General features: G+C 40.8%; 1 protein-coding gene across 1 annotated transcript in view; it reads right to left on the bottom strand.

The window, feature by feature from the left end:
- Positions 1 to 1078: 1078 nt before the first annotated feature.
- Positions 1079 to 25616, bottom strand: part of kcnh7 (potassium voltage-gated channel subfamily H member 7) — a 58332-nt gene continuing 33794 nt past the window's right edge. Inside the window, exons 6-15 of the mRNA XM_029256883.1 lie at positions 21875 to 22300; positions 17546 to 17945; positions 17153 to 17352; positions 13572 to 13824; positions 9091 to 9296; positions 8431 to 8515; positions 7276 to 7497; positions 4315 to 4474; positions 2031 to 2214; positions 1079 to 1369 (exon numbers count right to left, since the gene is read on the bottom strand). Coding sequence (XP_029112716.1) covers positions 1079 to 1369; positions 2031 to 2214; positions 4315 to 4474; positions 7276 to 7497; positions 8431 to 8515; positions 9091 to 9296; positions 13572 to 13824; positions 17153 to 17352; positions 17546 to 17945; positions 21875 to 22300 — 2427 coding nt within the window. The remainder of the gene's footprint in view (positions 1370 to 2030; positions 2215 to 4314; positions 4475 to 7275; positions 7498 to 8430; positions 8516 to 9090; positions 9297 to 13571; positions 13825 to 17152; positions 17353 to 17545; positions 17946 to 21874; positions 22301 to 25616) is intronic.

The following is a 25616-nucleotide window of genomic DNA, read 5'->3' as shown; positions in this document are numbered from 1 at the left end:
CACAGTTCTGTGATAAGTCTAATATGACGGTAGCATTTGAACATTTTCCCCCAGCTTTTTCCATGACAGTGTTCCATAATACAGTAACTTTGCTACTTTATTTGGAATGCCTTGCAAATAATGCAAATGTCTGTTTAAAGCATTTTTTGATTTTTTTTTTTTTTTTTTTTTTGATCAATGAACAACAGTACTGTAACAAAAAAAAAAACTAAGGGAAATGAACACAGGGAACCAGATGAACACTTGAAATATTTACGTGTAGTTTTTCTGCAAATTAATGCCTGTTTATAAGCACATTTGATATTATTGCTTTTATAGCCCCAAGACGGATGACTCGAGTCCATTTTCACTTTATGCAACCACTCCATTGATTATTGTTTGAAAATAATCTTTCAGTGCTGATTGCTTATGCAGCAAAACATCTTATGTAGTGAATTGTTTGGAATACAGTGTGATTTAGTCATTGCACTTGTACATGCTGATAATAATCTGAATCTTAAGTAGAGCATAATATTGCATGTGCCTTAGGAGCCTGACGATTTGCCTTATGTTTCCTCTGTTTACATTTACAGTAAATTTAATATGTTTACATTTTCAGTCAAAGGTAAACTGCAGTTGCATTTTACACTGTATTTTCATAAAATACTTGCAGTTATTAAGGAAATTGTGGATGTTTAACATATTTCCTCTGTGCCTTTGCATTATTTCAAGTAACCTTTGGACAAAAAGAAAAGTGAGATTAATTCCTTATAAGACATGCCAGTTTCACATCTGATAGCCAGTGAGGTGAACTGCTGTTAGGACATGCAAGAGAAAACATGATCACACATGCACGTCTTCTCTGGAACAAGCATGTAAGGTGCCTTTTGGCACACGCAGCGTAACTACGTATGCGGCCGATCGAAGAAATGCGATCCTCTCTTATTTTGAATAGTGAACCAAGTATTGAGAAATGCAACAGACAGTGGAAAGATCTACCGTGTTCTTTGCATATGATGCTTTTCTCCTGAGACCCTGAGCTGAATTTTGAAGGATTTGATTTGTGGTGGAGGCAGACGGGCAGACGCAAAGGTCAGGCCTACTTCCTAGGAAGACCAGGATCCGAGGCTGGTCTGTGGAGTTCCGACATTCCTGTGTTGCAGAGGGATGAGTCGGGCAAGGAGGGGTGGCGGATTGGAAGCTGGAAAGCTCTGGGCTGGGGCAGGTGGAGGGAAGCAGTCCGGTTCTGAATGGCTGCGCAGTCCACTTCTGCGTCTTGTTCAAGCATAGCAGGCGAGCTCTCACCCGAGGCCTTGTCCATGTGACCTGTGCTGGTCAAAGATTCTTTGGATTTATGGTGGAGTTGCTCTAAACAGAGAAATTCCGGGCTCTGGAACAAAAAAAAAAGGGGGAAAAAAACCATGAAGTGATAACGTAGACATTTTTGTGTAATAATTATAATAGTTTTATTCATCTACGTAGCTAGATGTTGCCTGAAGTTAAAGCTGCTTCTACTAGTACTACTGCTACTACTACTGTTCTTATTGATGGTTTTATTATTATTATTGTGGAAGAAATGAAGAATTCAAAGAAAAAAGTTGAACGAAGACATTTCAGGCAAATAAATGGGAATTTTGGAACCTTGTGTTCTATGTCAATTTTTTTCCTCAGTTCGGGGTGCTTTTGAGTCTTTGCCAGGTCAATTTTTATTTAATTAATTATGAATTTCCTTTCTTTGGTCTTTAATTTTTCACAAAGTACTTGAAATTTAATTGCTTTTCGTTTTGTGGGACAGGTGTCTATTATATACTTGTATGCACGGCATCATCCACCATATAGTTAAGGTCATAGTGGAGAGCAAGTGTGTGGACATGGCTCTTCAGCTGAACATGTATAAGAGGTCCAAATTCAAAGCCTGAAGGTTCTTGGTTTTGGCCCAATGTGGCAGAATGATCTCCCTCTCTCTCTCAGAACTGCTGAATGAATGAATGCCTTTCATCGTTCAAAAAAGGATCTCAGAACGCATCTCTTTCAGGCACCGGGTCAGGTACCTGGGCTGAAGACAGGCCGAAGCCCTCTTTGTCCTGCCCGACAGGAGCAGGCTCCACTTTGACTGCGGTACTACGGTACTCTGCACCAGCAGTCACCGTGCTGTAGGCAGGGGGTCCCATAGTAACCTGCTTCTGGAGCAGCTGGAGGATAGTCTGGATGTCTGATGTCATCTGGGACTCCAGCCTACAGGTCAAAATATAAGACAGGCAACTAATAAGGGCAACCCAATTTGTACAAAGAAAGCAAAGCATTATTGGGGGCTGTAAGGAAGACGTGCGCAAGTGATTTCCTACGTCACACTCTGTAATTCCAGCAATGAACACTAGGGTGCGCCTGTGCCGTAACAATGTACCAGGCTTTCTTCATAGTGGATCTCTCGAAATAAAGAAAAGAACATGCGCTCCCGAGACATTATTATTTCTCGATCCATTCATTCATCTATTAAGACACCATGCAAAATAAGCCTCCTTCCATCCTTATACGTTACACTGAAGCAAACGTGAAATTCCACTGGAAGTGTGCGAAGACACAAAAAAGTGAATAGTACTGTATAGCTGCAAAATCATTACTCTCCATTGTTTATTCAGTCAAATCAACACAAGTTCAGTTATTACTACTTTAACAACATATACATCCTTCCATGTTGTACCTTGAATTACTAACTACGTACTTCCAAAAAAGGCTCTGAGTAACGATAACCTTACAAGACACTAAAATCAATGAATGGTTGGAAAAAAAATAACTGGATGGTAGCATACATGGTTGAAATCATGACCACTTCTTCTGCATGTCTCCTTTAAAATATTGAAACAAGCATGTGGCAGAGCCCATGTATCTGTAGAACAAGTATATTTAAAGCAGCCAGAATTTCAGTCATAACATGTAATTATCTACAGCGTACAGTATATACTGTACTGCAAACCATGGCAGCGGCTCTCTGCCCTGGTCCCAAGGCTCAGCTACAATTAGTAACACAGTCTGTTTTATATTTCTTTGACAGTTTCCCCTTGTTCAAGTCCCAAAAAAATACCGATAAAAGACATACGCGAAGCGGAGACGAGGAAGAGCTCTCCTCGTGGGTGAATCACAAGTTACTCAGAGAAACTGTGTTAAAGAGCAATATTTGCTCGACTTCCATAGCACAAAATCAACTCAACGTGTTAAACGTCTCTAACGTAATCCTGCAGAAGATGAGAGGAACCGAATCGGTGGTAAATACACAAAGAAACGTTCAAGATACTATTGAGGCTCCTTGCTTTTCGGTAGTGCAGTTCTTTAATATGGCACGTTTGCTTTCTGTCTCATTGATGTAAATGAAAGTCATTGATGTTCTGCGCTGCAGACAGATTGAGGCTGTCAACAGCAATGTGGCTCTCCGTGCCAAAGCGCTAAAACAAACAGTCACAAACAAATCCTGATTTAAACCTCATGCATTGGCTTCGCTGCAGCAGAGAAGCAGGACACGCGGGCAATTATTTCGGCAGCGCTTTCCTATTTCTGGCCATTACTTTGTCCTGCGACGATAAATAGAAGGAGACACACTCCCAAATAGAGGTAGCGCCAGGAGCCGGCGGCCTTTTCTGGCCCAAAATGAGTGCGGGGGTCAGAAATGGTACACTAGGAAATGCATCTGGAAGACGGAGGTTCAGGGCCTCCGTGACGCTCGGCTCCTCCGGCGCAATGTTGCTTCTTTTTTTTTTTTCTCGCTGCGATCATCTCAGCTAAAAATAGCAGCAGCAGCTCTCCTTGCCGTGCCACTCTTTGGGCAGCAGACCGTATAGAAGTGGCTTTGTGGTAGTTCTGTGCTGCTGATGCGGCACTCGGCTCATCTGTTTGGCAGATTATGGTATTTTGAAGAAGTTATTCCGCAAGTGCTGTCAAAAATTATATTTTAGACTGCTCGGTACATGTTAATTAGTGGGAAGGACTTCCTTGCTGATGCAATAAAAATCCATCTGGATTTTTTTTGTTGTCGCCATGCCTCCTCCCCCCGGGTTCCGGTCTGCTGCTGTAGTGCTGTTTGGGTGTCACCATTGTACAGGTGTGATTATTGCAATCACAGCAATTTTTGTAAAGCCATATTCAGTTTGAAGTGAAGCTGGTCCATATGTCTGAGATTTAAATAGATTCAGTGAATGTAAATGGACCGCGTGCAAGGCGGAGCACTGTCTTGGCGCACAATCTATTCTGCACTGTGTGGGCATGTTTGCTCATCACACTTTGAGCTCTTCCCCATTGGTCACCACGGGGGTTTAGCTGTCATAGTGCATTACCCACAGTCACCTGTTCAGGTGCTCCTGCAGGAGGTCTAGCCGGTGCTCCACTTCCCCATATGTAATCTCACTCTCTGTCTCCTCCACGCCTCTCGCGTCCTGGGATGGTATCGATTCATCTGGACATTCCCTCAGCTCTGGATCGGCCCGTTTGTCGCCATGCACATCTGCTAGAAAAAAGGAAAGCAAGCAAAACACTCAGAGAATTTCATAGATATTGTATTGTGGACTGGGAGTTAAGAACCAACAACAGAAAGAACACACCACGGAAACAGGGAGCTATTCGTCCTTGCTGGATAGCCTGACATCACCCAGTGTTTTTTTAACTTCTGGGCTGTCTGTTGCTGTGTAACCTCTGCGGTCGGATGCACGGTCAGAGGTTTTCCGCTAAGGGTTATCTCTGAGAGACACCTGTCAAAAATTTCTGTACAGCATCAAACAGGATGAGCTGTGTTTCTACTATTGGCTGTGCAGCTCTTCCCAGGCACCTCATAAACACGTACAGATCTGGAAATCATTGATATCACCTACATTTATTTTCTCCAGACTACATGGACAGATACAAAAACAAGATATTCCAAAATTTGTTTATGTTTTTGTGGCACCTGTTAATAGCACAATGCTATCTGTGACCTCCTGATTGCGCTTTTTTTGTCATATGAACGCCACTATAATTATAACTGTGGAAGACACAGAAATTTTATTCATTTAGCTGACGCTTTTCTCCAAAGTGACTTACGATGCTAAGCCACTTAGAGTTATTTACCCATTTATACACCTGGGTAATTTTACTGGAGTAATTTAGGGTAAGTACCTTGCTTAAGGTTACAGCAGCTGTAAGGGAGATTTGAAGCTGCATCCTTTGGGTCTAAAGGCAGCAGCTCTAACCACTATGCCCCTACATATATGTTTAGCTTTGTATTTAAAAGAACATGGTCTTGAGTTAAAAATAGACTAATACATGTAGTTAATACTAATTATTACTACACACACACACACACACACACACACACATTTTCTGAACCGCCTGTCCCATACGGGGTCGCGGGGAACCGGAGCCTACCTGGTAACACAGGGCGTAAGGCCGGACGGGGAGGGGACACACCCAGGACGGGATGCCAGTCCGTTGCAAGGCACCCCAAGTGGGACTCGAACCCCAGACCCACCAAAGAGCAGGACCCGTTCCAACCCACTGCTAATTAATACCATTATACTAATACATGTAGTTTTTGCATATGTATGCTCTTAAGGGGCATGTAAAAACCTAATTTAACACTAAAATGAATTGTCTGTGACAAGTGGATATAAAAACAACCTGACAAAAGAGTTAGTTTGTGGCAAAGTTGTCTAGTACACGAACACATTTCGCTTAAACAAAGAAAAATACAACTTTTTGGGGCAAATTATTGCCAAACATGTTTGTGGAATTACATGAGATGAAGCATTTCTTTACTGGAATGGATATTTCATGTTTCGATTAAAATGGCTTTCTAAAGGAACACAGCCTTATACTTTAAGTGTAATAAATTACTCTATTTCTATTTCTATTTCTACTCTATTTCAGACTGTCTGACATGCTTCACCGAGATGCAAAGAGGTTAAAAACTGCATTAACCTACTATGGACACCAGTTGCTGTGGAGACACCCATACAAGACCCGTTCTGACCTCCCCCTAATACCGCTCTGAGATGGGGTCAGGCGATCTCTGCATCACGTGCTGCCAGACTTGGAAGTAGAGTGCACCGCGTCCCCTGCACTCGCCCCAGAAACAGCACCCGTTCGGGTCAATGAGGCATTAAACATTCCTAGATAAGAAAAGAACTGGCACACGGGGTGAGAGTCGGGGGTGATGTGGAGCAATTTGGGGGGTGATTCCCAGGCAAAGGGCAATGTGGTTGATTTCCCTAAAGCCTCTAAAGAGGGCTTAAGCCTTTGAGAAACTCCAGTGAGACCCCCTGCATATGCACAGCCCTGCATAGTTTTCTCACCAATTTACTGGGGGTTTAATGTCATGGTTCTGCTGTGGGTGTTTGGCATTCCTCATACAGAAATGCGTTTGGCGACAGTCACATTCAGACCAGCAGCTCCGATCTAGCCGGTAAAAGGGTGCCGTGTGCTGCAAAGGTCCTGCGTATTATTTCACAAAGACATCTTCGGTCCTATATGATTTCTCAACTGAGCCGGAGGCCTGGATCATAGTGATATCTTTACAAATATTACTTTCACAAGGATTATATTCCCACAAAGTTCTTTAAGCAGTGTCGGAACCTATTGAACAAAGCTCCGAGCCAACTATTTTAAGGTTTGGTGTAAGTCCATGAGGGCTGCAGGGTGTCCTGCTTTTTGCTCAGTGTCAGCTCTTAATTGCTGTACTGAAGTAGTTAACTGCATAATATTTCACCTCACCGGGCATTTCACGTGTCAGGCAGACACCAATTAAAATGTATTTTCTGAAATCTGCAGGACTCCAGCCACGGAGGAACACAACTTCTATAAGTTATCAGTTGTAATTACATTTCAGTCGATAGAAGTCTTTCAGATAAAGGTAGATGGTGCCAGTGCTGCATATTGAGATGCCTGGAGCAAACACTCCTGTTTTTGTTTTACTTAAGAGCATGCTGGAGGGGCTGCATTGCGTATACCCCTCTACACTTGGTTACAAACTGAGAACAGAGATGGAGTTTGGGTGGAGGTATTATGATGTGAAACCTAAGGGACTCTGGGCTATTTACTCTTTCTGGATAAAACCGGATTATCAAGGCTTTTTAGTTGTGCAGGGATGCTTTAAAACGACCCTGTGGAATTTACACTGGGAGGTTCAATTAGTCATGAGGAAGTCGGGCATACGGGACTCAAATAGGTTACTAAGGACTCAGACATAATGAGGAAAAATGACCATCCAAGGTAAAAGTGGAACCCTTCTCTGCATGTAATATAGGATGTTACTTTGAATATTAAAACGGGCAATACCTTTGTGAGGCTGACTTTGTTCTCTTGTTTGGAGTTCGCAGGTGTAGTTAAGGTCCGGTGCCAAGACGTTTTCCCGTACAGAGTGTAAAACTTGAATCCCGGAACACAGCGGCCTCTGCTCTTCCTCCGGGGAGTCCCTCTTGTCCATGGGCTCCCACTTTGAGCGAGAATAAGACTGTCGCTCCTTCTCCACATCACTCTCCATCCCCTTCTCGCTCCCGCCTGCGTGAGCAGCAGTCAGCCTGAGTGTGTGGAGCGCTCATCTCGGTTAACGCGGCTGCTATGTCCTCTCCGAGACCTTTGCAGCGGACACTAAGGATGTGCCGAGCAGTAGTGTTTCCCTATCGTGCTTTTTTTAGAACAAATTAAATGAGAGGTTTATGGGTGTTTTTCTAACCGCGTGGGTACGTGGAAATGACAGAAATGAGAAAAACGCCTCCCTTACTCACTCCATGGTGTGCATATTTGGTGCGGTGTCACATTATTAAGTCATTTTTATGCCCACGCAGTGCTGTGCTCGCTGCTGTTTTGCTAAATATTTCCATTCGAACAGATGACAGTTTTATCTTTAGCTCAAAGATTACAGCACGGAGAAAAAGCTCTTGCAGGGGCCTCCCTAATCTGTCAATTTAGCCTGAACTGAGTGACCTGCTGCCTGTGACTGCAGCAGCTGAAGACGAATGTCATCACTGTTCCGCAGGGGGGACAGGTCAGGACGCACGGGCTGCCTTGGCTGGTTCTTCTTGCTGCTCCCATATAGACCCACTACAGACCTGAAAGCCCTAGCAGGTTTGCAGTGGGCAGCGGTGAAAGATTCTTCCCTCCCTGCTCTCCTGCACAGCCTCAACAGCACTGTGGGACCTTTGCTGGGTAAATAAAGCAATCGGTTCAGCTGGGAGCGTTTCAGGCAGGCTAGTTTGGGCTGGGTTAAGGAGGTCATGGAGGACAGTCTGACACAGAAGTGCATATTTAGCTGAGGAACGTGAGGGAGTAAAACCACATACATAAAATTTCCCACATCCCAGGTTTGAATAGTGGTAAAAAAAGACAGTCATCTGATGACCAATTAAGCCAACTTGCTGAACAGAATATCAACTACATCACTGAAGTAAGCCGAATTAAATTAAATTAACTATAGCACAAGTGGTAACCTACCATACGATGGTTTTCGCTTAAAGGAAATCCTTCTTCTGCATTGAGTCTCTTCTCCATCTGAATCACTACCTTGTGAAAAATTGGTCTGTGTAAGAATTGGAAAAACAAGTATTTACATGTGAGTACATATTACAGAAAAAACAATGGTGCGACGTTCTGCTCAAATTTAAACATGTATTCAAGTGTCATTGCAACTCAGATGTTTTAATATGCGCCATTGAATTGTCTTATAAATTAGACAGCAACAGTATCAGTTTTCCTTCCATGTGACACTGATCAAAGCTGTATTTCACATTTTAGGTAAGGAAGAATTACAACCACATGCATGAGCGCTGAATTTATCACCGATAATGCTTACGTTTCACTGTTCATCCCCCACGGTATCAAACAGTGAAAAACACAGATAATAAATTGGAATCATGGGTAACTGAAATGCATGCAATTAGTTATGCTAGGATTAAAATACGTAACTGCATCTGTTCAAAATATGTCGACCAAATAAATACTTCAACAAATAGTAGGCCAAAACGCACTCTCTTTGTTATCTTATAGCTTGATCTGTTAACACGGGGCAATGCTACTTGGCTTGCATTGCTGTTTGCAATCTCTCAGTTTAGGTGTGGACGTTTACAGAATTGTGGCAATCATGGTAACACTTACCTTTGCAGTTTCATCTCTTAGGTTGAATGTGAGCTCCAAGTTGGTAAGAAAGTAGTCAGCAAACTCTGGATACATGTCTAGCACCTCCAAGAGGTCCTCCCGCTGGATTGTGTGCAGGTCGCAGTAACTCAGAGCTCTGACGTCGGCGTTGGACTTCCCGGGCTTAGCATACAGGTGAATCATTTCGCCAAAGATGTCATTTTTTCCTGAGAGAGAGAGACTGGCATTCAGAACATTCAGGTCATCTCTGCTATGTCCACTATAGAAATTGCTGGGACAATATGTGACATAACACAATTTGAGTTACAACTAAACCCTGCATAATGGGTTACACAGAAGAGCCTTTTCAATACTTATTCTTAACCAATGCACTGGATCGTAAAAGCAATAAGTATTCTGCAGTGATTTTTATAATCCAGCCAAAAATAATTCTGTAAAAACAGCACAGGGAAAGACTTAACACATCACGATAAAACACATAATGAAAATGAGCTGAAGCCAAGCTGAAATGATCCAGCATGTGTTCTTTCACTTATTAAACTAACACTGGGTTACGTTTATTCCAGTATTTTTACGATGCTAGCAGTTCATTACACACAACGGTCTAATTCTGAGCACAGGCACCAATATTTTGGCTTTTACAGCTCTGGTCTGGTTATTCAGTCTTCTGATCTATTATTTAAACTGAATGATACCTTGCCAATGCTGACACTCCTTTTTAAAGCAAAAAAAAAAAGGGTTTTTTCTTTGCCCCGCTCCATTTACTTCAAAGAAACAAGGCAATGAATAAATGATAAATAACGCTGTTCTCTAAACCTTTACCAAAAACTTAGTCATAAACTGGGACGGCTTTTTGCAGAGCCACGAGTCCGATAAAGCATCAGAATGGGCTGTCACTGGTGCTGCGTCAGTCGAAATGTCAAGACCTACATGGCATTTTCATTTGAATGGCGTGCGCAGCAGCGGGCGCAGTGCGGCTGCAGGTGACTCGAGCGGAGATGCCAAAGCTCACGCGATCCCCTCCCACCAGATGATCCTGAGGCTCTCCCGTGGCCCCAGAGCACATACACTTGGCACTCACCACAGCGGACAACAACACTCAGACCATGCAAAAGAGCATGGCTCAAAGGCTATAGCAGAGGTGTGGCCACACCTGGAAATAGGAGTTCCAGTGCACAACAATTACCTCTTCACTATTGTCACACTGGCATGCTATTTTTCCATGATAATCAATCATCATTTAGATTCATAAGAAGACATTTTTCACATTTTATATCTATACTGTGGAATTGAGGTAAAAATCTGTTTTTAATAAATATACTGTATAGTTCCCTGTACATTTATATATTCTATACAGTAGTAACATGTGAATAGTATATATAAATAAATTATAATCTGTTATAAATGTACTTCCTTGTTATTTTCTATATTGTACAGTGGTAGTATGTGAATAATATGTGTATGACACAGCAGTCAGTCCTGGAGGTCACAGGTTGGAACCCCACCTCCTGCTGCAGCATTTCTGAGTAAGGTGCTTACTCTAAACTGCTCCAGTAAAAATCACCCTGCTGTATAAATCGGGGGTAAGTCTAAGCAGCTTAGCATTGTAAGTTGCTCTGGAGAAAAATGTGTCAGCTAAATATGTAAATGTATTACATATGCTTTTAATATCCAAAGACATATGCAAAGACATTCAACCACACTGAAAAACAGACATACACCTTGTTGCGCTTAAATATCTGAAATTATAAGAAAAGTTATGCTCAACTGTCATTTTATGTAAAAGTGACATTAATATCATCTCTTTATTCAAGATTGTGCGAATCCTTTCTTGACACAAGGCTGTTCTGAGGAAAAAAAAAAAAAAAAAGAGAAAAACTTGACCAACGAATTTAAGGAGAAATATTTCTTAAAAATTTGAATTAGTCTTAAACTACTAGAAACCAAACAAGCTGATTTAATTACACACATACACACTGGCTGAAACCACTCGTTCTGAGGTGAACCGGAACTTAACCTTGTAACACAGGGTGCAAGGCTGGAGGGGGAGGGAACACACCCAGGATAGGACGCCAGTCCATCGCAAAGCACCCCACGCAGGGCTCGAACCCCACACCCACCAGAGAGCAGGACCCGGCCAAACTACCGCACCCTCCCAGGTTTAATTAATGCGGAGTAATTATTTTGCTCTTTATATAATATTGTACTTCCATGTGACCTTATTATGCCATTGGTTTGTGTACATTCATTGTACTGTATGACAAACAAGGCTTTTAAATAAGGCTTAGCCCATTATACCAGCTAAAAGTTTACTAATAGACCCAGAGCTCAGACATGCCCCCTTATTAAATCCAGGTTGTGGCAGTAACACCGGGTGGCAGGTACGTTGTGGATTTTGTTATGAAGAACTGAAAATTATGTAAAACAATATTCAATAAACCTGTCTTTGACACCTATTTTACCTTTAGGCCAGCTTTTTTCCCCTCTCCATTTTTCCTACATAAAAATTCAAAGCAATGCGAACTGAAGTTTGCATTGTCAGTTCCTCTGGACTGTGTCCTTTGAAGATGCAACAAAAGAGACCATTCAACAGAAATGTCACCGCTGCCCTCCACCTATCAGATCAAGGAAGGGACAAAGCCAGCAGGACACAAGGATTTCAGAGCAACCTGGGACTGCAGAAACAGGAGCTGTCAGATCAATGTTACTATTTCCCAGCTTGAGGAATCAGACTTCACTGCTGTGTTTGCTTGAAACAACACATAAATTTGTGATTTATTTGTCAAATTAAAAATGTGTAATTGCAAGTAATATTACCGCAAGCTATTTTAAAAATTATAGCAACAGAGAAAGCCAGATAATAGAATGTTAGTAGTTTATTATATCTGTATAAGAATACATTGTAAGTAGTGATGTGTCAGAAGTGTTAGTACAAATAAACATGCTATAAGTAATCTAGAATAATAATAGTGATCTCATCATTATACACACACACACACACATTTTCAGAACCGCTTGTCCCATACGGGGTCGCGGGGGAACCGGAGCCTACCCGGCAACACAGGGCGTAAGGCCGGAGGGGGAGGGGACACACCCAGGACGGGACGCCAGTCCATCGCAAGGCACCCCAAGCAGGACTCGAACCCCAGACCCACCAGAGAGCAGGACTGCAGTCCAACCCACTGCGCCACCGCACCCCCAACCTCATCATTATAATATTATTGTTTTTATTTTTATTTTGTTGTTTCACTCTGTTGTTCTTATGTAATTAGAGTGGTGCAGAAGGTTACATTGATGTTGTACAGGTCCTAGGTTGTGAGTTTGAATCGGGCTCAGTCTGTGTGGAGTTTGCATGTTTCTGCTGCGGGTTGCCTCCACCAGTCCAAAGATATGTGTTTCATGAGTGAACTGATGACCCTAACCTGCCCTTAGTGTGTATCTGCATGCATTCATTGGGCAAGTATTTAATGATAATGGATACATTTTGTTATTTAATTGTAATTTTTTCTCATATTTATTTTAAATTGCTTTACAGGTGTAACTTACACTATATATTTTTCTACTTTAATTATGGCAATCACTTTTAAAGCTCGTAACCCCTCTCTGCCGAGCTTTTCATAAACTTTTGGGCTCAGTATTATTATAAATGATACAAGGTGGTCAGATTTTGAAGACAGTTTTTGAGCTGACATACAGCTGAAAACTGATGTGTGCCACACTACCAATGGACAACAGTGATTCCGCTCTTTTTATATGATATTCAATGTCACCAAGCAGCACATTTTGAATTAAAATGTCTGGTCTTGTAAGGCCATTTCTTCTGAGAGTTGACAGCTCCTTCTATGAATTTTCAGATACAAATTACATGTTTGTAAATCTGAATTTTCACAGAAAGATCCTTCGTTATACAAAGGAGGCTGTATTCTAATTAGATGTTGCAGACGGTGATTAGTTTGTGACCCAGCAATGTGAGTACACAGATTGAGAGAGGTTAACTCTCTGTGTAGGAAACCCTCCAGATTCCTGGGCTCCTGTCATACCACATCAGTGTTTGAGTGGTAAAACAGGATGTTCACTGGGGAAACCATGCTGTGTACAGTAGATCTAACTCTCACAGAGCTCACTGCCATCACTGCTCATTAGCAAACACCTCCTTGAAAAGGCAACTCTCCACAGGGCTTGTGGAGACCAATTTGTACAACATGGGTATAAATGATAATTCTCAGAGTTAAGGTTTTAATGAACATTATGAAACTGGGCTTCAGAAAAGATGTTAAAATAAGGGAAAGAAGCAAATATCTTAATAAAGTTACTCATTCTAGTAAGAATTAATCTCATGTCATAATTATTGCCATGTTAAGACTGTACAGATTTATTTCCCACAATCAGAATACTGAATGCATTTCCAAGACTCATTGTGATGGATACAGTTATTCCCACATGTAATTACATGCACATGGAAAGCTGATAAAACTTCTTACCCAGTATTGCCACCACAATGTCATCCTTCAGGATCTCAATGGATCCACGGGATAGGAAGTAGAGTGCAGTGAGGACATCCCCGCTGTGTACCAGTGTGTCTCCAGGTGGGGCGTGGGTGGTCTTGAACCTCATGGCCAAGGCCCGGAGGCAGCCCTTGGTTGCCCCCTGGAAGGCCTTGCAGTGCTGGAGCAAACTCTGGTTGAGGTGCAGGCAAATATCTGCCTGTAGGCATTCTGGGAAACCCTTTAGGACCTATGCAGGAAACACATACATAGTGTTATAGGGATCAAATGAACACTAAGATTCATAACTAGTTGCACCCCAAGGTAAACTCATTTGAGTTACAAAAATTCAACTTTCTCAGGAGTTTCATGGGACACCGCACTTTGGATTATGATACGTATGTTCATAATGAGCAAATTTGAATGTGGAAGCAGATTCTTCTCTCCAAAAGTGACATACAGTGATTATTAACTGTTATTTAGGTGATGTTAATCCAAAATAACTTACAATAATAGATGCACTGCATTAAGCTCCCTAGAATCATTCATCTGTTTATACATCACAGCAATGTAAAACACACACACACACACACACAAACACACACACACACTCACACTCATTTTGGGCAATTTAGTGTCACCAGTTCACCTGAAACACCTATCTTCAAGCCCACACAAATCTACCATATTTTCAAGGCATGCATGCCCAACTTCCCTTTGTTATCTACATGACATGCTATTGAAGAGTGTTGAATGATGTTATTGCTATCCAGCAGTCAGAGGCAATGGCAAAGAACTTAATTTTCTGTAGCTTTTCCAGATTTATTGTTGCCATAGAGTCATAGTGACATTCAAGCCTTTCAGTAATTCTCTTCTAAGTTGGGATGTTAAATATAGGTTCAGAGTAGTGTGTTTCTTCTTTAATTGCTTCACTCTCACTTAAGCTCAATTGAAGAATGTCAAATCTAGCTACACTCTCAAGTAGTACTGCTCTCTGATTTGAAAGGCATCCAGTCCTGGTCAACATTTTTGTAAACAATTTCTTTTGCACTTGCTTTTTACCTTCTTATTGCTGTCTTGAGGAGCTAATCATGTTTCCATCTGATATGATATTTCATAACTATAGTTCAATTTCTGCAAGCCAACTGGGATTTAGAAAGTTTGCAAATGATAAAAATTTCATTCTTAAGATCAAAATACTGCCAGGCCACAGTTCTATGGGCTGAATTTACAGCTTTCAATAGCACTGAATAACAATCTTTACTATTGTCTTTACAGATGTAATGAGTTCCATAACTTCAATGGATCATACTGAAACTGCAATATGTATTCGCACAGGTATGAAATGAGGGTAAAGCAATATAGTATGTAAGTAATTTTAGTATTACTCAGTTAGCGAAGTCTTTTTATTATTCTTTTTTAAAAAATGTTCCCATCCACAACTCTACAAAAACAGTACATGTAGTAGACTAATACTCTTTCTAGAATTGGATAACTAATTGGGTTTCATGGGCTTCTTTCGACAAACAGCTACCCTGTAGTGATGCCGGTAGGGGAATGATGAAAATTGCATATTCTATTACTTTTAACAGTCTGGTGGCTACATGAAATAAATTGTAGTGAAAAATAACGTTTTAACAGAGATCCTGAAGACTGCATCTAAATGATCTAAATCGTTCCCCTGTACATTTCCAGAAACTGGAAATGATTACACTGATAAAGTCAGATGAAATTTTTATTACCAAATATGTCATTACTGTAGACAAACAGTTAAGCACACCAGCTGCTTTTAAGCATAAAGAAAATTGCTCTTAGTTATATGAATTTAAAGTGAATAGAAATTCTATCACTTTGCAAAAGACCCCAAAGAACAGCCATGAGGAATATTCACCTTTACTATTGTAATGTTTTTAAAGAACATAGTCAGCAGTTATCCATTTAAAGCATTAAAATGGCTTCTTATCTTCATTCACTTTTTTAGTTCTAATACATGGCTATGATTCCTGGATTTCTCGCAATATCCATAACTTTTAAAATAAAGCATATGCTGTACCATTAAAACTTCATTCATTCATTCATTCATTCATTCATTCATTCTTCATTCATTCATGTCCAGCATTATAACTCCTATTGTCTACTTAGTTATTTTTTCATTGTGTAGGTATTAAATACAACATAAAATAAATGATTTTTGATAAGATGAACACTGGGTAACACTGTATTGTGTCAAATTAAACACATAAACATACACTAATACATGTGTTTAACAATCATTGTTAATTGTATAAGTGGGCTTGTGCTGCTGCTTAAGATGAGAGAATAGAGTTTTTAGAATGACGAATAATTGCTTCATGCTCACGCAAAACCCTTAAATTGTCATTCAGGAGAGAAATAAAAAGAAAAACTGCCAAGACTACAAATATAAAATAGTGTTAATTTTTTATTGAATTATGATTTGTCAAGAAATATACTATAAAATACTTCCCATCACTGACAGGTGAAACAGATCCATAACATACTTGACTTCAACTAACGGATTAACGGTACATAACTGTATTCTTGAAAAGGTATTCTCTTTAAGAGATAGGGAATCAAGTTTTTCCGATGCACATACATTGGACAAACTAAACTAAATACATCTGTATTAAATGCATGTGTAACCTAAATATGTGCTTTTAGGTTACTTTGGTAAAAATAAAGATGATTCATGTATTTAAGGAAAAAATTGGTTTTTGGCAAGGGCACAAATTCATATTTGTGAGTCAATATTTTATTAAGACAATTGGCAGTACCACAAGGGTCCAAGACGCTCACATTGGGCCTGTTAATGTAGCTTCACTGGTGTGATATAAAAATAATTTCCACAGGCAGTGTGCAGGCAGCCACACTGAAATCAAAATGTGACATATGTAGATGGATATTTTCAGCTCAATGCGCTGCACTAATTAGAGGCATACATGCATACGTTTGAAATTTAGGGGTACCACTGAATTTTAGCATTATTTTTTATAATTAAACAAGCATGGCTGGAAAGTGATAAACATTATCTTGTATAGGACTCTAATAACAAGTTTTTGTACTTTTTTAATGTTCAGCTCAAGTCTGATCGCTGAACACACATCTGTTCTGGCCAGTTCAGTTTCATGTGGGTGTTATGAAAATTTTAAACAATTATGATGTTGAAACCATGCTTTCTTCAAGAAATGATTTCTGGTTAAAAATGTTCAGATAAGTACCTCCTGCTCTTACCAGAGTGGTGAAGCCATTCCATTGGATATGAAGCAGACAGGAAAAAGACAAATCTGTTATAAGCCTGGGATATTCTGGTGATTTTGTAATGGTGGTGATTTGATAATGATACAGTTTCTTCAGCAAATACAGCAATGAAGAGCTCACTTTTCAAAAACTTTTTATAATTAGTCATTGCTCAGTGGTGATGCCTATGATTAGCTGCAAAACATTAAATACTCAATTGGAAAATGAGGGACAGACCACAGGCCTACTTAGAAACCACATGGTTTTTAATTCTGTAGAGAGCAATTGCTAAACAGTTGGCAACAGTACTGGGATGCGCATACCATGTTCATGTCGATGCCATTGGTGTAGGTCCAGGCATGCTGGAAGTACTCCTCCAGGCGTTGGCGTAGTGGGTTGGGGATCTGGTGGAAGCGAATGAACTCCTTCACCCGAAGCATCTGCATATGGTATCTGGCTGTGCCTGAGTACAGGCGCTGGATGATGGCTGACACATTGCCGAAGATGCTGGCGTACATTAGGGCTGCAAAAATATGGGTGAGGGGTACAGTATAGGTAGGTCAACAGTCACTGTGTTGGAAGCACGTGTTAGAAACAGCAACAATTTGGTTTCATTTTGAATAAGTTTGAAAGACGTTTTTGATGAATGTGGTGACTGAAAAAATCTTAGGTTCCAAGAAAGGAAAAAAATCCATTGCCTGAAAACCCAAACTTACAGCCAATCAGCATGACGCAAATGGAGAAGATCTTCTCAGAGTTGGTATTTGGTGAAACGTTTCCAAATCCGACACTGGTGAGGCTGCTGAAGGTGAAGTACAGTGCCGTAACGTATTTGTCCTTGATTGAGGGGCCGGAATTGGGGTCACTGTAATTGTACCTCTTCCCTATGGATACTCCCAGGTTGTCGAGCCAACCGATCTTGTGCTCCAGGTAGGGCTTCTCCACATTCCCGATTGCATACCATATACAGGCCAGCCAGTGGGCAATCAGGGCAAAGATGCACATAAGCAGCACGAGCACAGCGGCGCCGTACTCCGAGTAGCGGTCCAGCTTCCGGGCCACACGTACCAGACGCAAGAGCCGAGCTGTCTTCAAAAGCCCAATAAGAGTAGTAGTCTAAACAACACAAAGAGCATGAACATTTTTCAGAAATAACAGAAAACTGGCTTTTCTGGGGCAAGTAGAGGACAGCAGGTGGCATACTGGTTAGTGCTGCTGCTCTTGGACTCAGAGGTTGCAGGCTCAAATCCCAAATTGCTGAATAGCACTCATCAACATGTTACTTACCCTGAATTACACCAGTAAATATTTCCCAAGTAAGTGAATTATTTTTGATAACATAGTTTGTTGCTCTGGGGAAAAGTGTCAGCTAAATGCATGAATGTTTTATTTCTCATATGCTTTAGTCCTTTGTTGCATATTATCACAAAGTGTTTCACTATGTCACTGAGTGCAGAGACCAGGAAATATACAGAAAAAAGGCAGAGGTAGAGAGCTTTGAGGTCAGGAGAACTAATCCTTAGCACAGGGAGTGGAGGTACTTTGTATCATTCTCAGAAAGATTATTTTACAAAAATAAAACAGCACTCTTATTCTCCAAAACAATCAGCTTGGAAGTAAATCCGCAGGCATTAAAGTTTTTCACTCTAGTACAGTAACAATGGGTCTGCCATGGTGGCACAGCAGGTACCCTGGTGCTTCAAAACTACTGGGCTGTGGGTTTAAATGCGGGTTCAGGTCTGTGGGTTCTAATCTATGTTCTCTTCATGTTCCCATCAGTGTACTGCTGGTGCTCTGGTTTCCTTCCAAAACTCAAAGATGTGTATCGTTGGAATTCGTGACTCTAAATTGCCCACAGAATGTGTGAGTGTATGATTGCCCTATGAAGGACTGGTGTCCCATTCAGGATGTGGACTGCCTTATGTCCTATACTTCCAGAGTAGACTCTGGGAAAGCTTCTGGGCCACTGTAGCAAAGAACTGCACAAGAAGTCCCTGAAAATGGTTTAATGCATAGTAAAATTGGACCTTGGTTTCCAACACGAGAGTTTGAAGCTCTTCCTATCATTTCCATGAAAGTTTTGTTTTTTGATTTGTTTTGAAATTACACAAACTCTGCCATTATGGTGTATACTCAAAAAAAAAAAAACACAACAATCTCTAAAGAGGTTGTAAAAGAGCTTATTAAGTGCTCTGTGGAAAAGTGCTGGAAATGGTATTCTACAAAAATTAACAAGACATGCCCTGTACATTTACATATGCGCAAATAAACTTATATCCAATGTGCTGCTTGTGAGCATATATGTATATGCAAAGTGACCTATTGAGACCTTAATACTGCTGCATGTCCTGTAGCTACTGTCTACCATCTGATCCTCAACTTATATGTATCTGCAGCAGAGTACAGCAGGCTGGAGGTATGTGTAGGCAGCTACCTTCTGGTTATCTTCTGCAACAACAGCAATGCTCATACAGTGGTTATCTCATCGCTCCCTCTAAAAATAGCTCCTCCAGTCCTAAGGAACAGGTACAGCAGACACAGGAACCACTCTGCAGTGAGCTGAATGTATTTTGCTGATGTTTGAATAGGGGCTGTTGCAGCATTATTACAAAACTTTTGAAATTTTTTTTTGATTACTGTGCAGAGTTTGTGTTTGCCAAGGCCTGGCTGTCTGTACGTATGCCCACTGTCAAGAACATGTTGTGACTCTTGGGACCTTATATGTAGGAACTGAAGTGGTTAAGGTCATGGACCTGAAACACTGGGATATGAGTCCTGATGGGTAGATATTTACACACACATTTTCAGAACTGCTCATCCCATACGGGGTCACAGGGAACAGGAGCCTACCCGGCAACACAGGGCGTAAGGCTGGAGGGGGAGGGGACACACCCAGGACGGGACACCAGTCCGTCTCAAGGCACCCCAAGCGGGACTCGAACCTCAGACCCACCGGAGAGCAGGACTGCGGTCCAACCCACTGCACCACCACACTCCTTAGATATTTACATTTACATTTATTCATCTGGCAGACACTTTTCTTCAAAGCAACATACATCTGATAGAAAATAGAATTTGTGCATTACCTTAGGAGAGAGACATAGTTGCACGTGTGATTCTTAAGTACAGTTAGTTTGTTTCCTTTACCATATGCAGTGATGTTTGTCACACAAGTAGCTGCATAAAACTTATCCTGTAGCCAGGTACTTGACCTGAACTGCTCCAGTAAGTAGCAAAAAAAGAATAAGATCCGTAACAAAAGCAATGAACGCTGAGTCTTCTCTGTGCTTGTCTGCCGATAAAGTGTTTTCCCCATTATTAACAAACTTTGCCCATGTGCTGTTCTGTTGACCTGGGGTGTTATGTTTCATAGCTGGTTGGGTGTAGGCCAGATATATTGTTTAAAGGTTGCAATAACTCAAGGGTGAAACCCTCAGCCCAGTGCTTGTCCATGGTTCCAAAACCCCTAGTTTCTATTGCCTGGGACTCATTGCGCTCTGAAGAGGTCAGAGGGGTAAGCTCATTATTCCTGCTGGTTGAGATGAATTGCTTCTTTGGATTAGTGAATCAATAAAATAAACTAATAATTGCCACCAATTAGTTATTACCCCTGGAAGCAATAGCTTTTCCAGAAAATGAACTATTTTTTCAGACTTAGCAAGTTATATTGGCAACAGCAAGTGCGTAAATGAATCCTTGGAAAGCACTTAGCTTGTTAGAGATTAATCAAGGTTGCCTGGAAGGAATAAATGTAATATGTTCACGCTTCACTTGTTAAGTTCCCAGAGTTCTCACTTAAGATAAATGTTATTGCACAAAAATTTTTTAAAAGGTGTTCCATTCAGTTTCAGTGAAGCTGTAGAATCAACATCTATTTTTATTTTTTATGAACTCAAGATGACCAGTCCTAAAATGTAGAAACTTTTCAATTTTTAATTTGAATTCAGTCTGCTGAAAGTCAATTTCTCAGTCCTGTTTCTCAGAAACATTCAGTGTATTTCGCAGGGAGTCTTTCAAATGGCAAAAGGCTGGAGCCCTCAGGTGTGGAGCTGTGTGATCCTGCTGTGTCAGTAACACCTACTCTTTGCAAAACAAGAATCTGCTGTGTTCATATATATATGAGAAAATCCCAAACTCTTCAATCTGTGCAGCTCTATTCAGATTCTAGAACTGCGCTCAACTCGAAAACACCTACTGGAGACCTCCCAGTAAAAAAGATTGATTATTCATGGTTATTTTTTACATAGTGTGTATTTCTTCTGTATAAAGGTCTAGGCAATATATGCAAAATGTGCACAGATTTATTTGTTCAAAATATTGTTTTGGTTTAAGCTGCTTAAGATGTAAAAACCAAAGAAGCCTCACCTGCCATGAAAAATATTTAATTTTTTTTTGCACATCTCACCTCCTCCTCCACTCCTTTTCTGTACTTCATGTGTTCTTCAAGAATGAAAAGAAAAGTATTATGCAATCTGAAATAGTGATGGTACACACTCTTGAGAACACAGAGTGTGGTCACAGTTCATGTCTTTCTCTGAAAAAGCCAAAAACGTCAGTATTGTGCTAAACCAGGAGTTCTACCTTGTCTTAACGCACCAGCAGAATTCGCTGAAGCACCTCAGCTTCCCGAAACACTATGTGCAAAGAAACACACATAAAGAGAATTGCCTGCCTGCCAGCGGCTCACTCCTCTTCTGCGTGTGTGCTGTAGTCATTATCACAGGCTCTTGCATTTCATTTAGATGCATCAGCGATTGCCATTTCGTAAGCCATTAATCCACAAGAACACATTCAAAAACAACTCCCATTCAGAAAAAAAAAAACATGCAAGATTTAATTCTATAAGCCTTTCAGTGCTGAAATGGAAAGCTTTGAGAAGTAGCCTTAGGTTGAAAACATCAGATTTGTAGAAGGGGGAAATAAACGAGGTTTTACAGAAGCCACACTGGGCAAAGGGTAATGTGAGTTCCTGTTAGACTTGTATGACGGAAGTGTACAATACTTCGAGATGCAGGAAACAGAAGAGTGTATTGATAGCAACTTACTTCATCTGAGCCCGATCCGAATATAAGCAGGTCAAAAGGGATGGCGGCAACCATGTCAATGAGAAACCAGCCCTTGAAGTAGTGAATGGCGATCTTCCCCGGGTGGCTCACCACCTCCTCGTTCAGGTTGACATATGTGGTGCGGAAGTTTATGAGGATGTCGATGATGAACATGATGTCCACGATCAGGTCCACCACATTCAGCGGGCTGCAGGAGTATCCACACTCGCGCCTCTTCTGCTCCTCGCGGTCATTGAGCAGGAAGGCGGCGGAGTATGGCGTGAAGATGGCCGTGTAGATGACAAGCAGGAGGATCAGCCAGTCCCACACAGCCTTGAATGGGCTGTAGTGCAGAATGGTAAACTTGTCCATGCGGAGTGTCTGCAGCTTGTATTCAGGCAGCACGTCTGCTCCCAATGAGAGCACCTGCAACGAGAGAACCAGGCTGTTCAGAAAGCTACTCACCAGTGGATAGTCAACACAACACAAGATGTACAGTACCACGAAAAACTTTGAGGATGCTTGCTTTGGTTAACAAGTTTGAGCAGGAAACGAACCTACGTGTTTTCCCAGCTCATCTGCAGCAATGCCCAGCTATGTAAGACACTTGTGAGTCGCTTTGCTTTCACACTTCCGTCCAGTTTATCTCATTCAAGTGTTGTCCAAGTGGCAAAGTTGTTCCTCATGCGTTTGAGAAGAGCCCATTTTTTCAGTAAAGTGCTTCACAGCATTTCTAGATGTTTCTTAACATTCCGGAAAGTAAAATGATCACTACCGTACCCCTTTTCTGAAAATTCAGAGGTCATTATTTTGCAAAGTGGAATTATTCTTTTATACCCCCATCCCCTTTATTTGAATGTTCTCTGGAGCCTTCTTTAATAGCTCATCATTACCAAAGCAGCTGAAGTGAACGGCATCACTTAAGGGCACTGTGCCTATTACTAAATGTAAAGGAAAGTGACAGAGAGCTGAAAATCATAGAAGGACTGAAGGGTCTGTTTCACTTCAGCTACCAAAATATTCTACATTCCAGTGAGCACACGTAATGCCTTCACTGACATTAGAATAATTTAACGGTTCATCAGACTTATTTTGGCCCTTTGATTACAGGTCAAAATTCAAATCCTTAATCCTATTTTCATAACCAGTTCATGGCCATGCTACGTTAAATCCAAAGCAATTATGGGAATCATCTCCATAGTTAAAATAATTTTATTTAAAATGATGAAAAATAATTTTTGAAAAGGCTCCAAATGGAAACTACATCAGTAATCTTATGTTAATGTTAAAATTTAAACCTTACATTGCCTTGTAAGAAATGATCTATGAGGCTGTCTAGACAGCAGCCAATCTATTGTTAAAGGTAATGTGGTACAGTACAGCCCTTTACACCCCATACAAAATTGTAGTGTTCTGTCATGTCTCTACTTATAGGTACAGTATACTGTAATGGCACTGAGGGGAGTTGTAATAGTTCCGTGTAAATAATTGATATTAGTGTTCATGTATGAACATAGCTGTGTGTGTGTGTGTGTGTGTGTGTGTGTGTGTGTGTGTGTGTGTGTGTGTGTTGTTCTGATTGGGTGTTGCTCTGCTTATGCGCGGTGTGTCATGAGGGGAATTCTGGGGAGTTCTGGGGATGGCCTCTTAACCGTGGGGTGCGGTAGGGGGGCTGAAAGTGACTCAGGGGGATTTCTCCGGCGTGCGAGACCACTTGTACTGTCCAATGTGTCTTTGTTAAGATTGCTGTTGAAAGACATGTACTCTGCGAGTTCCTCTTACCCTGACTCCTGAGCCGGTTTCTAGTAGCTCCGTGGGGGGACGCTACAATACTGTATGTACGCTGAAAGTGAGTATGAAGGTTTTTGTTGCAGTCTACTGCCTTGCAACTGTGTGCTCATTAGAGTGGCAGGTGGCCAAGTAATTAAGATTCAGTAAGTTTTAGGCTCAAAGCCCAGAGGCAAGGTCCTTCTTTAAAAATCCAGCTGTGCAAACAGTTGCTAAACTGTAGCAAATTTATTTGTTTCCTGATAATAGTGTCATTCTAGCAGGTAAACACTGAAAAAAATTTGCTTCTGGACTCGATACAATAGAAGCCTGTATATTATCTCATAGTGAGACCTCGTCCCCCTTTATAGCACTCAGCTGTAAACTGAATCTAGCGTCTGCTGAGCTATTATAAATGTTTGCCTTTGGGCAAAGTTGCATTTCTGCTTGCAGTGTTTGTTTCTGGCTGTTTGAGCTCACCGTTAAAATTAGCCCAGTCAGTGTTAAAACTCAGTGCAGGGTAAATGCTGCTGCCAAGATTTAATGAGCTCTGTGAAGAGACCGTGAGCAGAAATCCTTTCCTTTAAAAATAGCACATTGAAGAAGTTGAAGACAATGGGACATGGTTTTTTGGTGCCTCAGCACATTGCTGCTGTGGAGGACATGAATTATGAATTTTTCCCCCCTGACATCTTGGCAGGTAGTGTTGGCTGCATGTATTTGGTTTCAGGTGGTAGTCACTGCACAGTGATAACTTTACAAAGGGAGATGGCACAGAATATTCATTCATTTTGTGATACATGCCTTTTTCCCTAAAGCATATAAACAAGTAGTTTGTGTTTCGTAAAGCCCAGTACTGAATGAAAGCTAAGGGTCGTCTCTTACTACAATCAATGTTGGATCTTGACAGTTAAGCTGTTTTCACACTTGCGAGATGTTCTACATCCACATTTCTTTATTTTAAAAAAAAAAAATATCACTGATTCTGTACTTAAGTAAGCATGAGGACAGAACACCAGAGTTAATTTAATATAATCGTTCTGTATATTTCACAGGCATTGGAATGCCATTCTGTACAGGGTAAAGAGCAAACTAAATTATGAGAAAAGAATGACTTATTGACAGTGTTGATTTAGCATGGAAGACAAAGTTCTAGATCATTGCCTTCTGTGCTTTAGATGAAATCTGATATTAGAATGGAAACCTTCACTAAAACACGGTGAAGGACAAAATCATTCATGGCCTGCAGTGAACTGATGCTGTAATGTCTTTGACTGAAACCTCTGTTTGCTCAGGCTACCAGATTAGCAACAGAAACATTAACAGGAACAGCACTTACAGTTGCTGTAGCTCCATTATTGATATTTTGCCTGAACTGCTAAACAACTCCAAATAAAATAAACAATAATGATAGTTCTAGTGATTTTTATTGTACACTGTTTTCAGTGTTAACCCCAACCAGACCGAACTTTTAAATGTTTTATTCTTTAGAATTTAACTTTTATGTGGACCTCAGGAAATGAATCAGGTCAGATAACAGCATCATATTAACACTAAGTTTGTACTGAAAACCATATTAAAGAAAAGAAAATCAAGGAAAAAAGAGTGAAATGTATACTCTTTACTAGAATAACATTCAGCCCTGCATAGATTTATGAAATTCATACTGAGATGTGTAGTACACAGAGCTGAAATACTTACACAAATACAAAAATGTTCCTTTCATCTAGAGAATGCTATATGAGTAATTCATTTATATCCCTTTCTAAAGTAATATTTGAAAAGATGTGAAGTTACGCATTACATTTCAGCATATGTTAACTCACTCATCAGCTGTAAGCCAATAACTAATAGCCAAGAACAAAGTGGACATTCCACATTCAGTCCAAAAGGAGACTGAGAAAAAAAATCTTCAGAATGATCAGAATCATCTTCTGTCCTGCAGCTGACAGACTACGTCCAAGAATTCAAACAA

The sequence above is a fragment of the Scleropages formosus genome, chromosome 12 (genome assembly GCF_900964775.1).
Source record: "Scleropages formosus chromosome 12, fSclFor1.1, whole genome shotgun sequence".
In the NCBI taxonomy this organism is placed as follows: Eukaryota; Metazoa; Chordata; class Actinopteri; order Osteoglossiformes; family Osteoglossidae; genus Scleropages; species Scleropages formosus.
The sequence above is the reverse complement of the archived record's forward strand: the minus strand, read 5'-3'. Positions and strand labels throughout refer to the sequence as shown.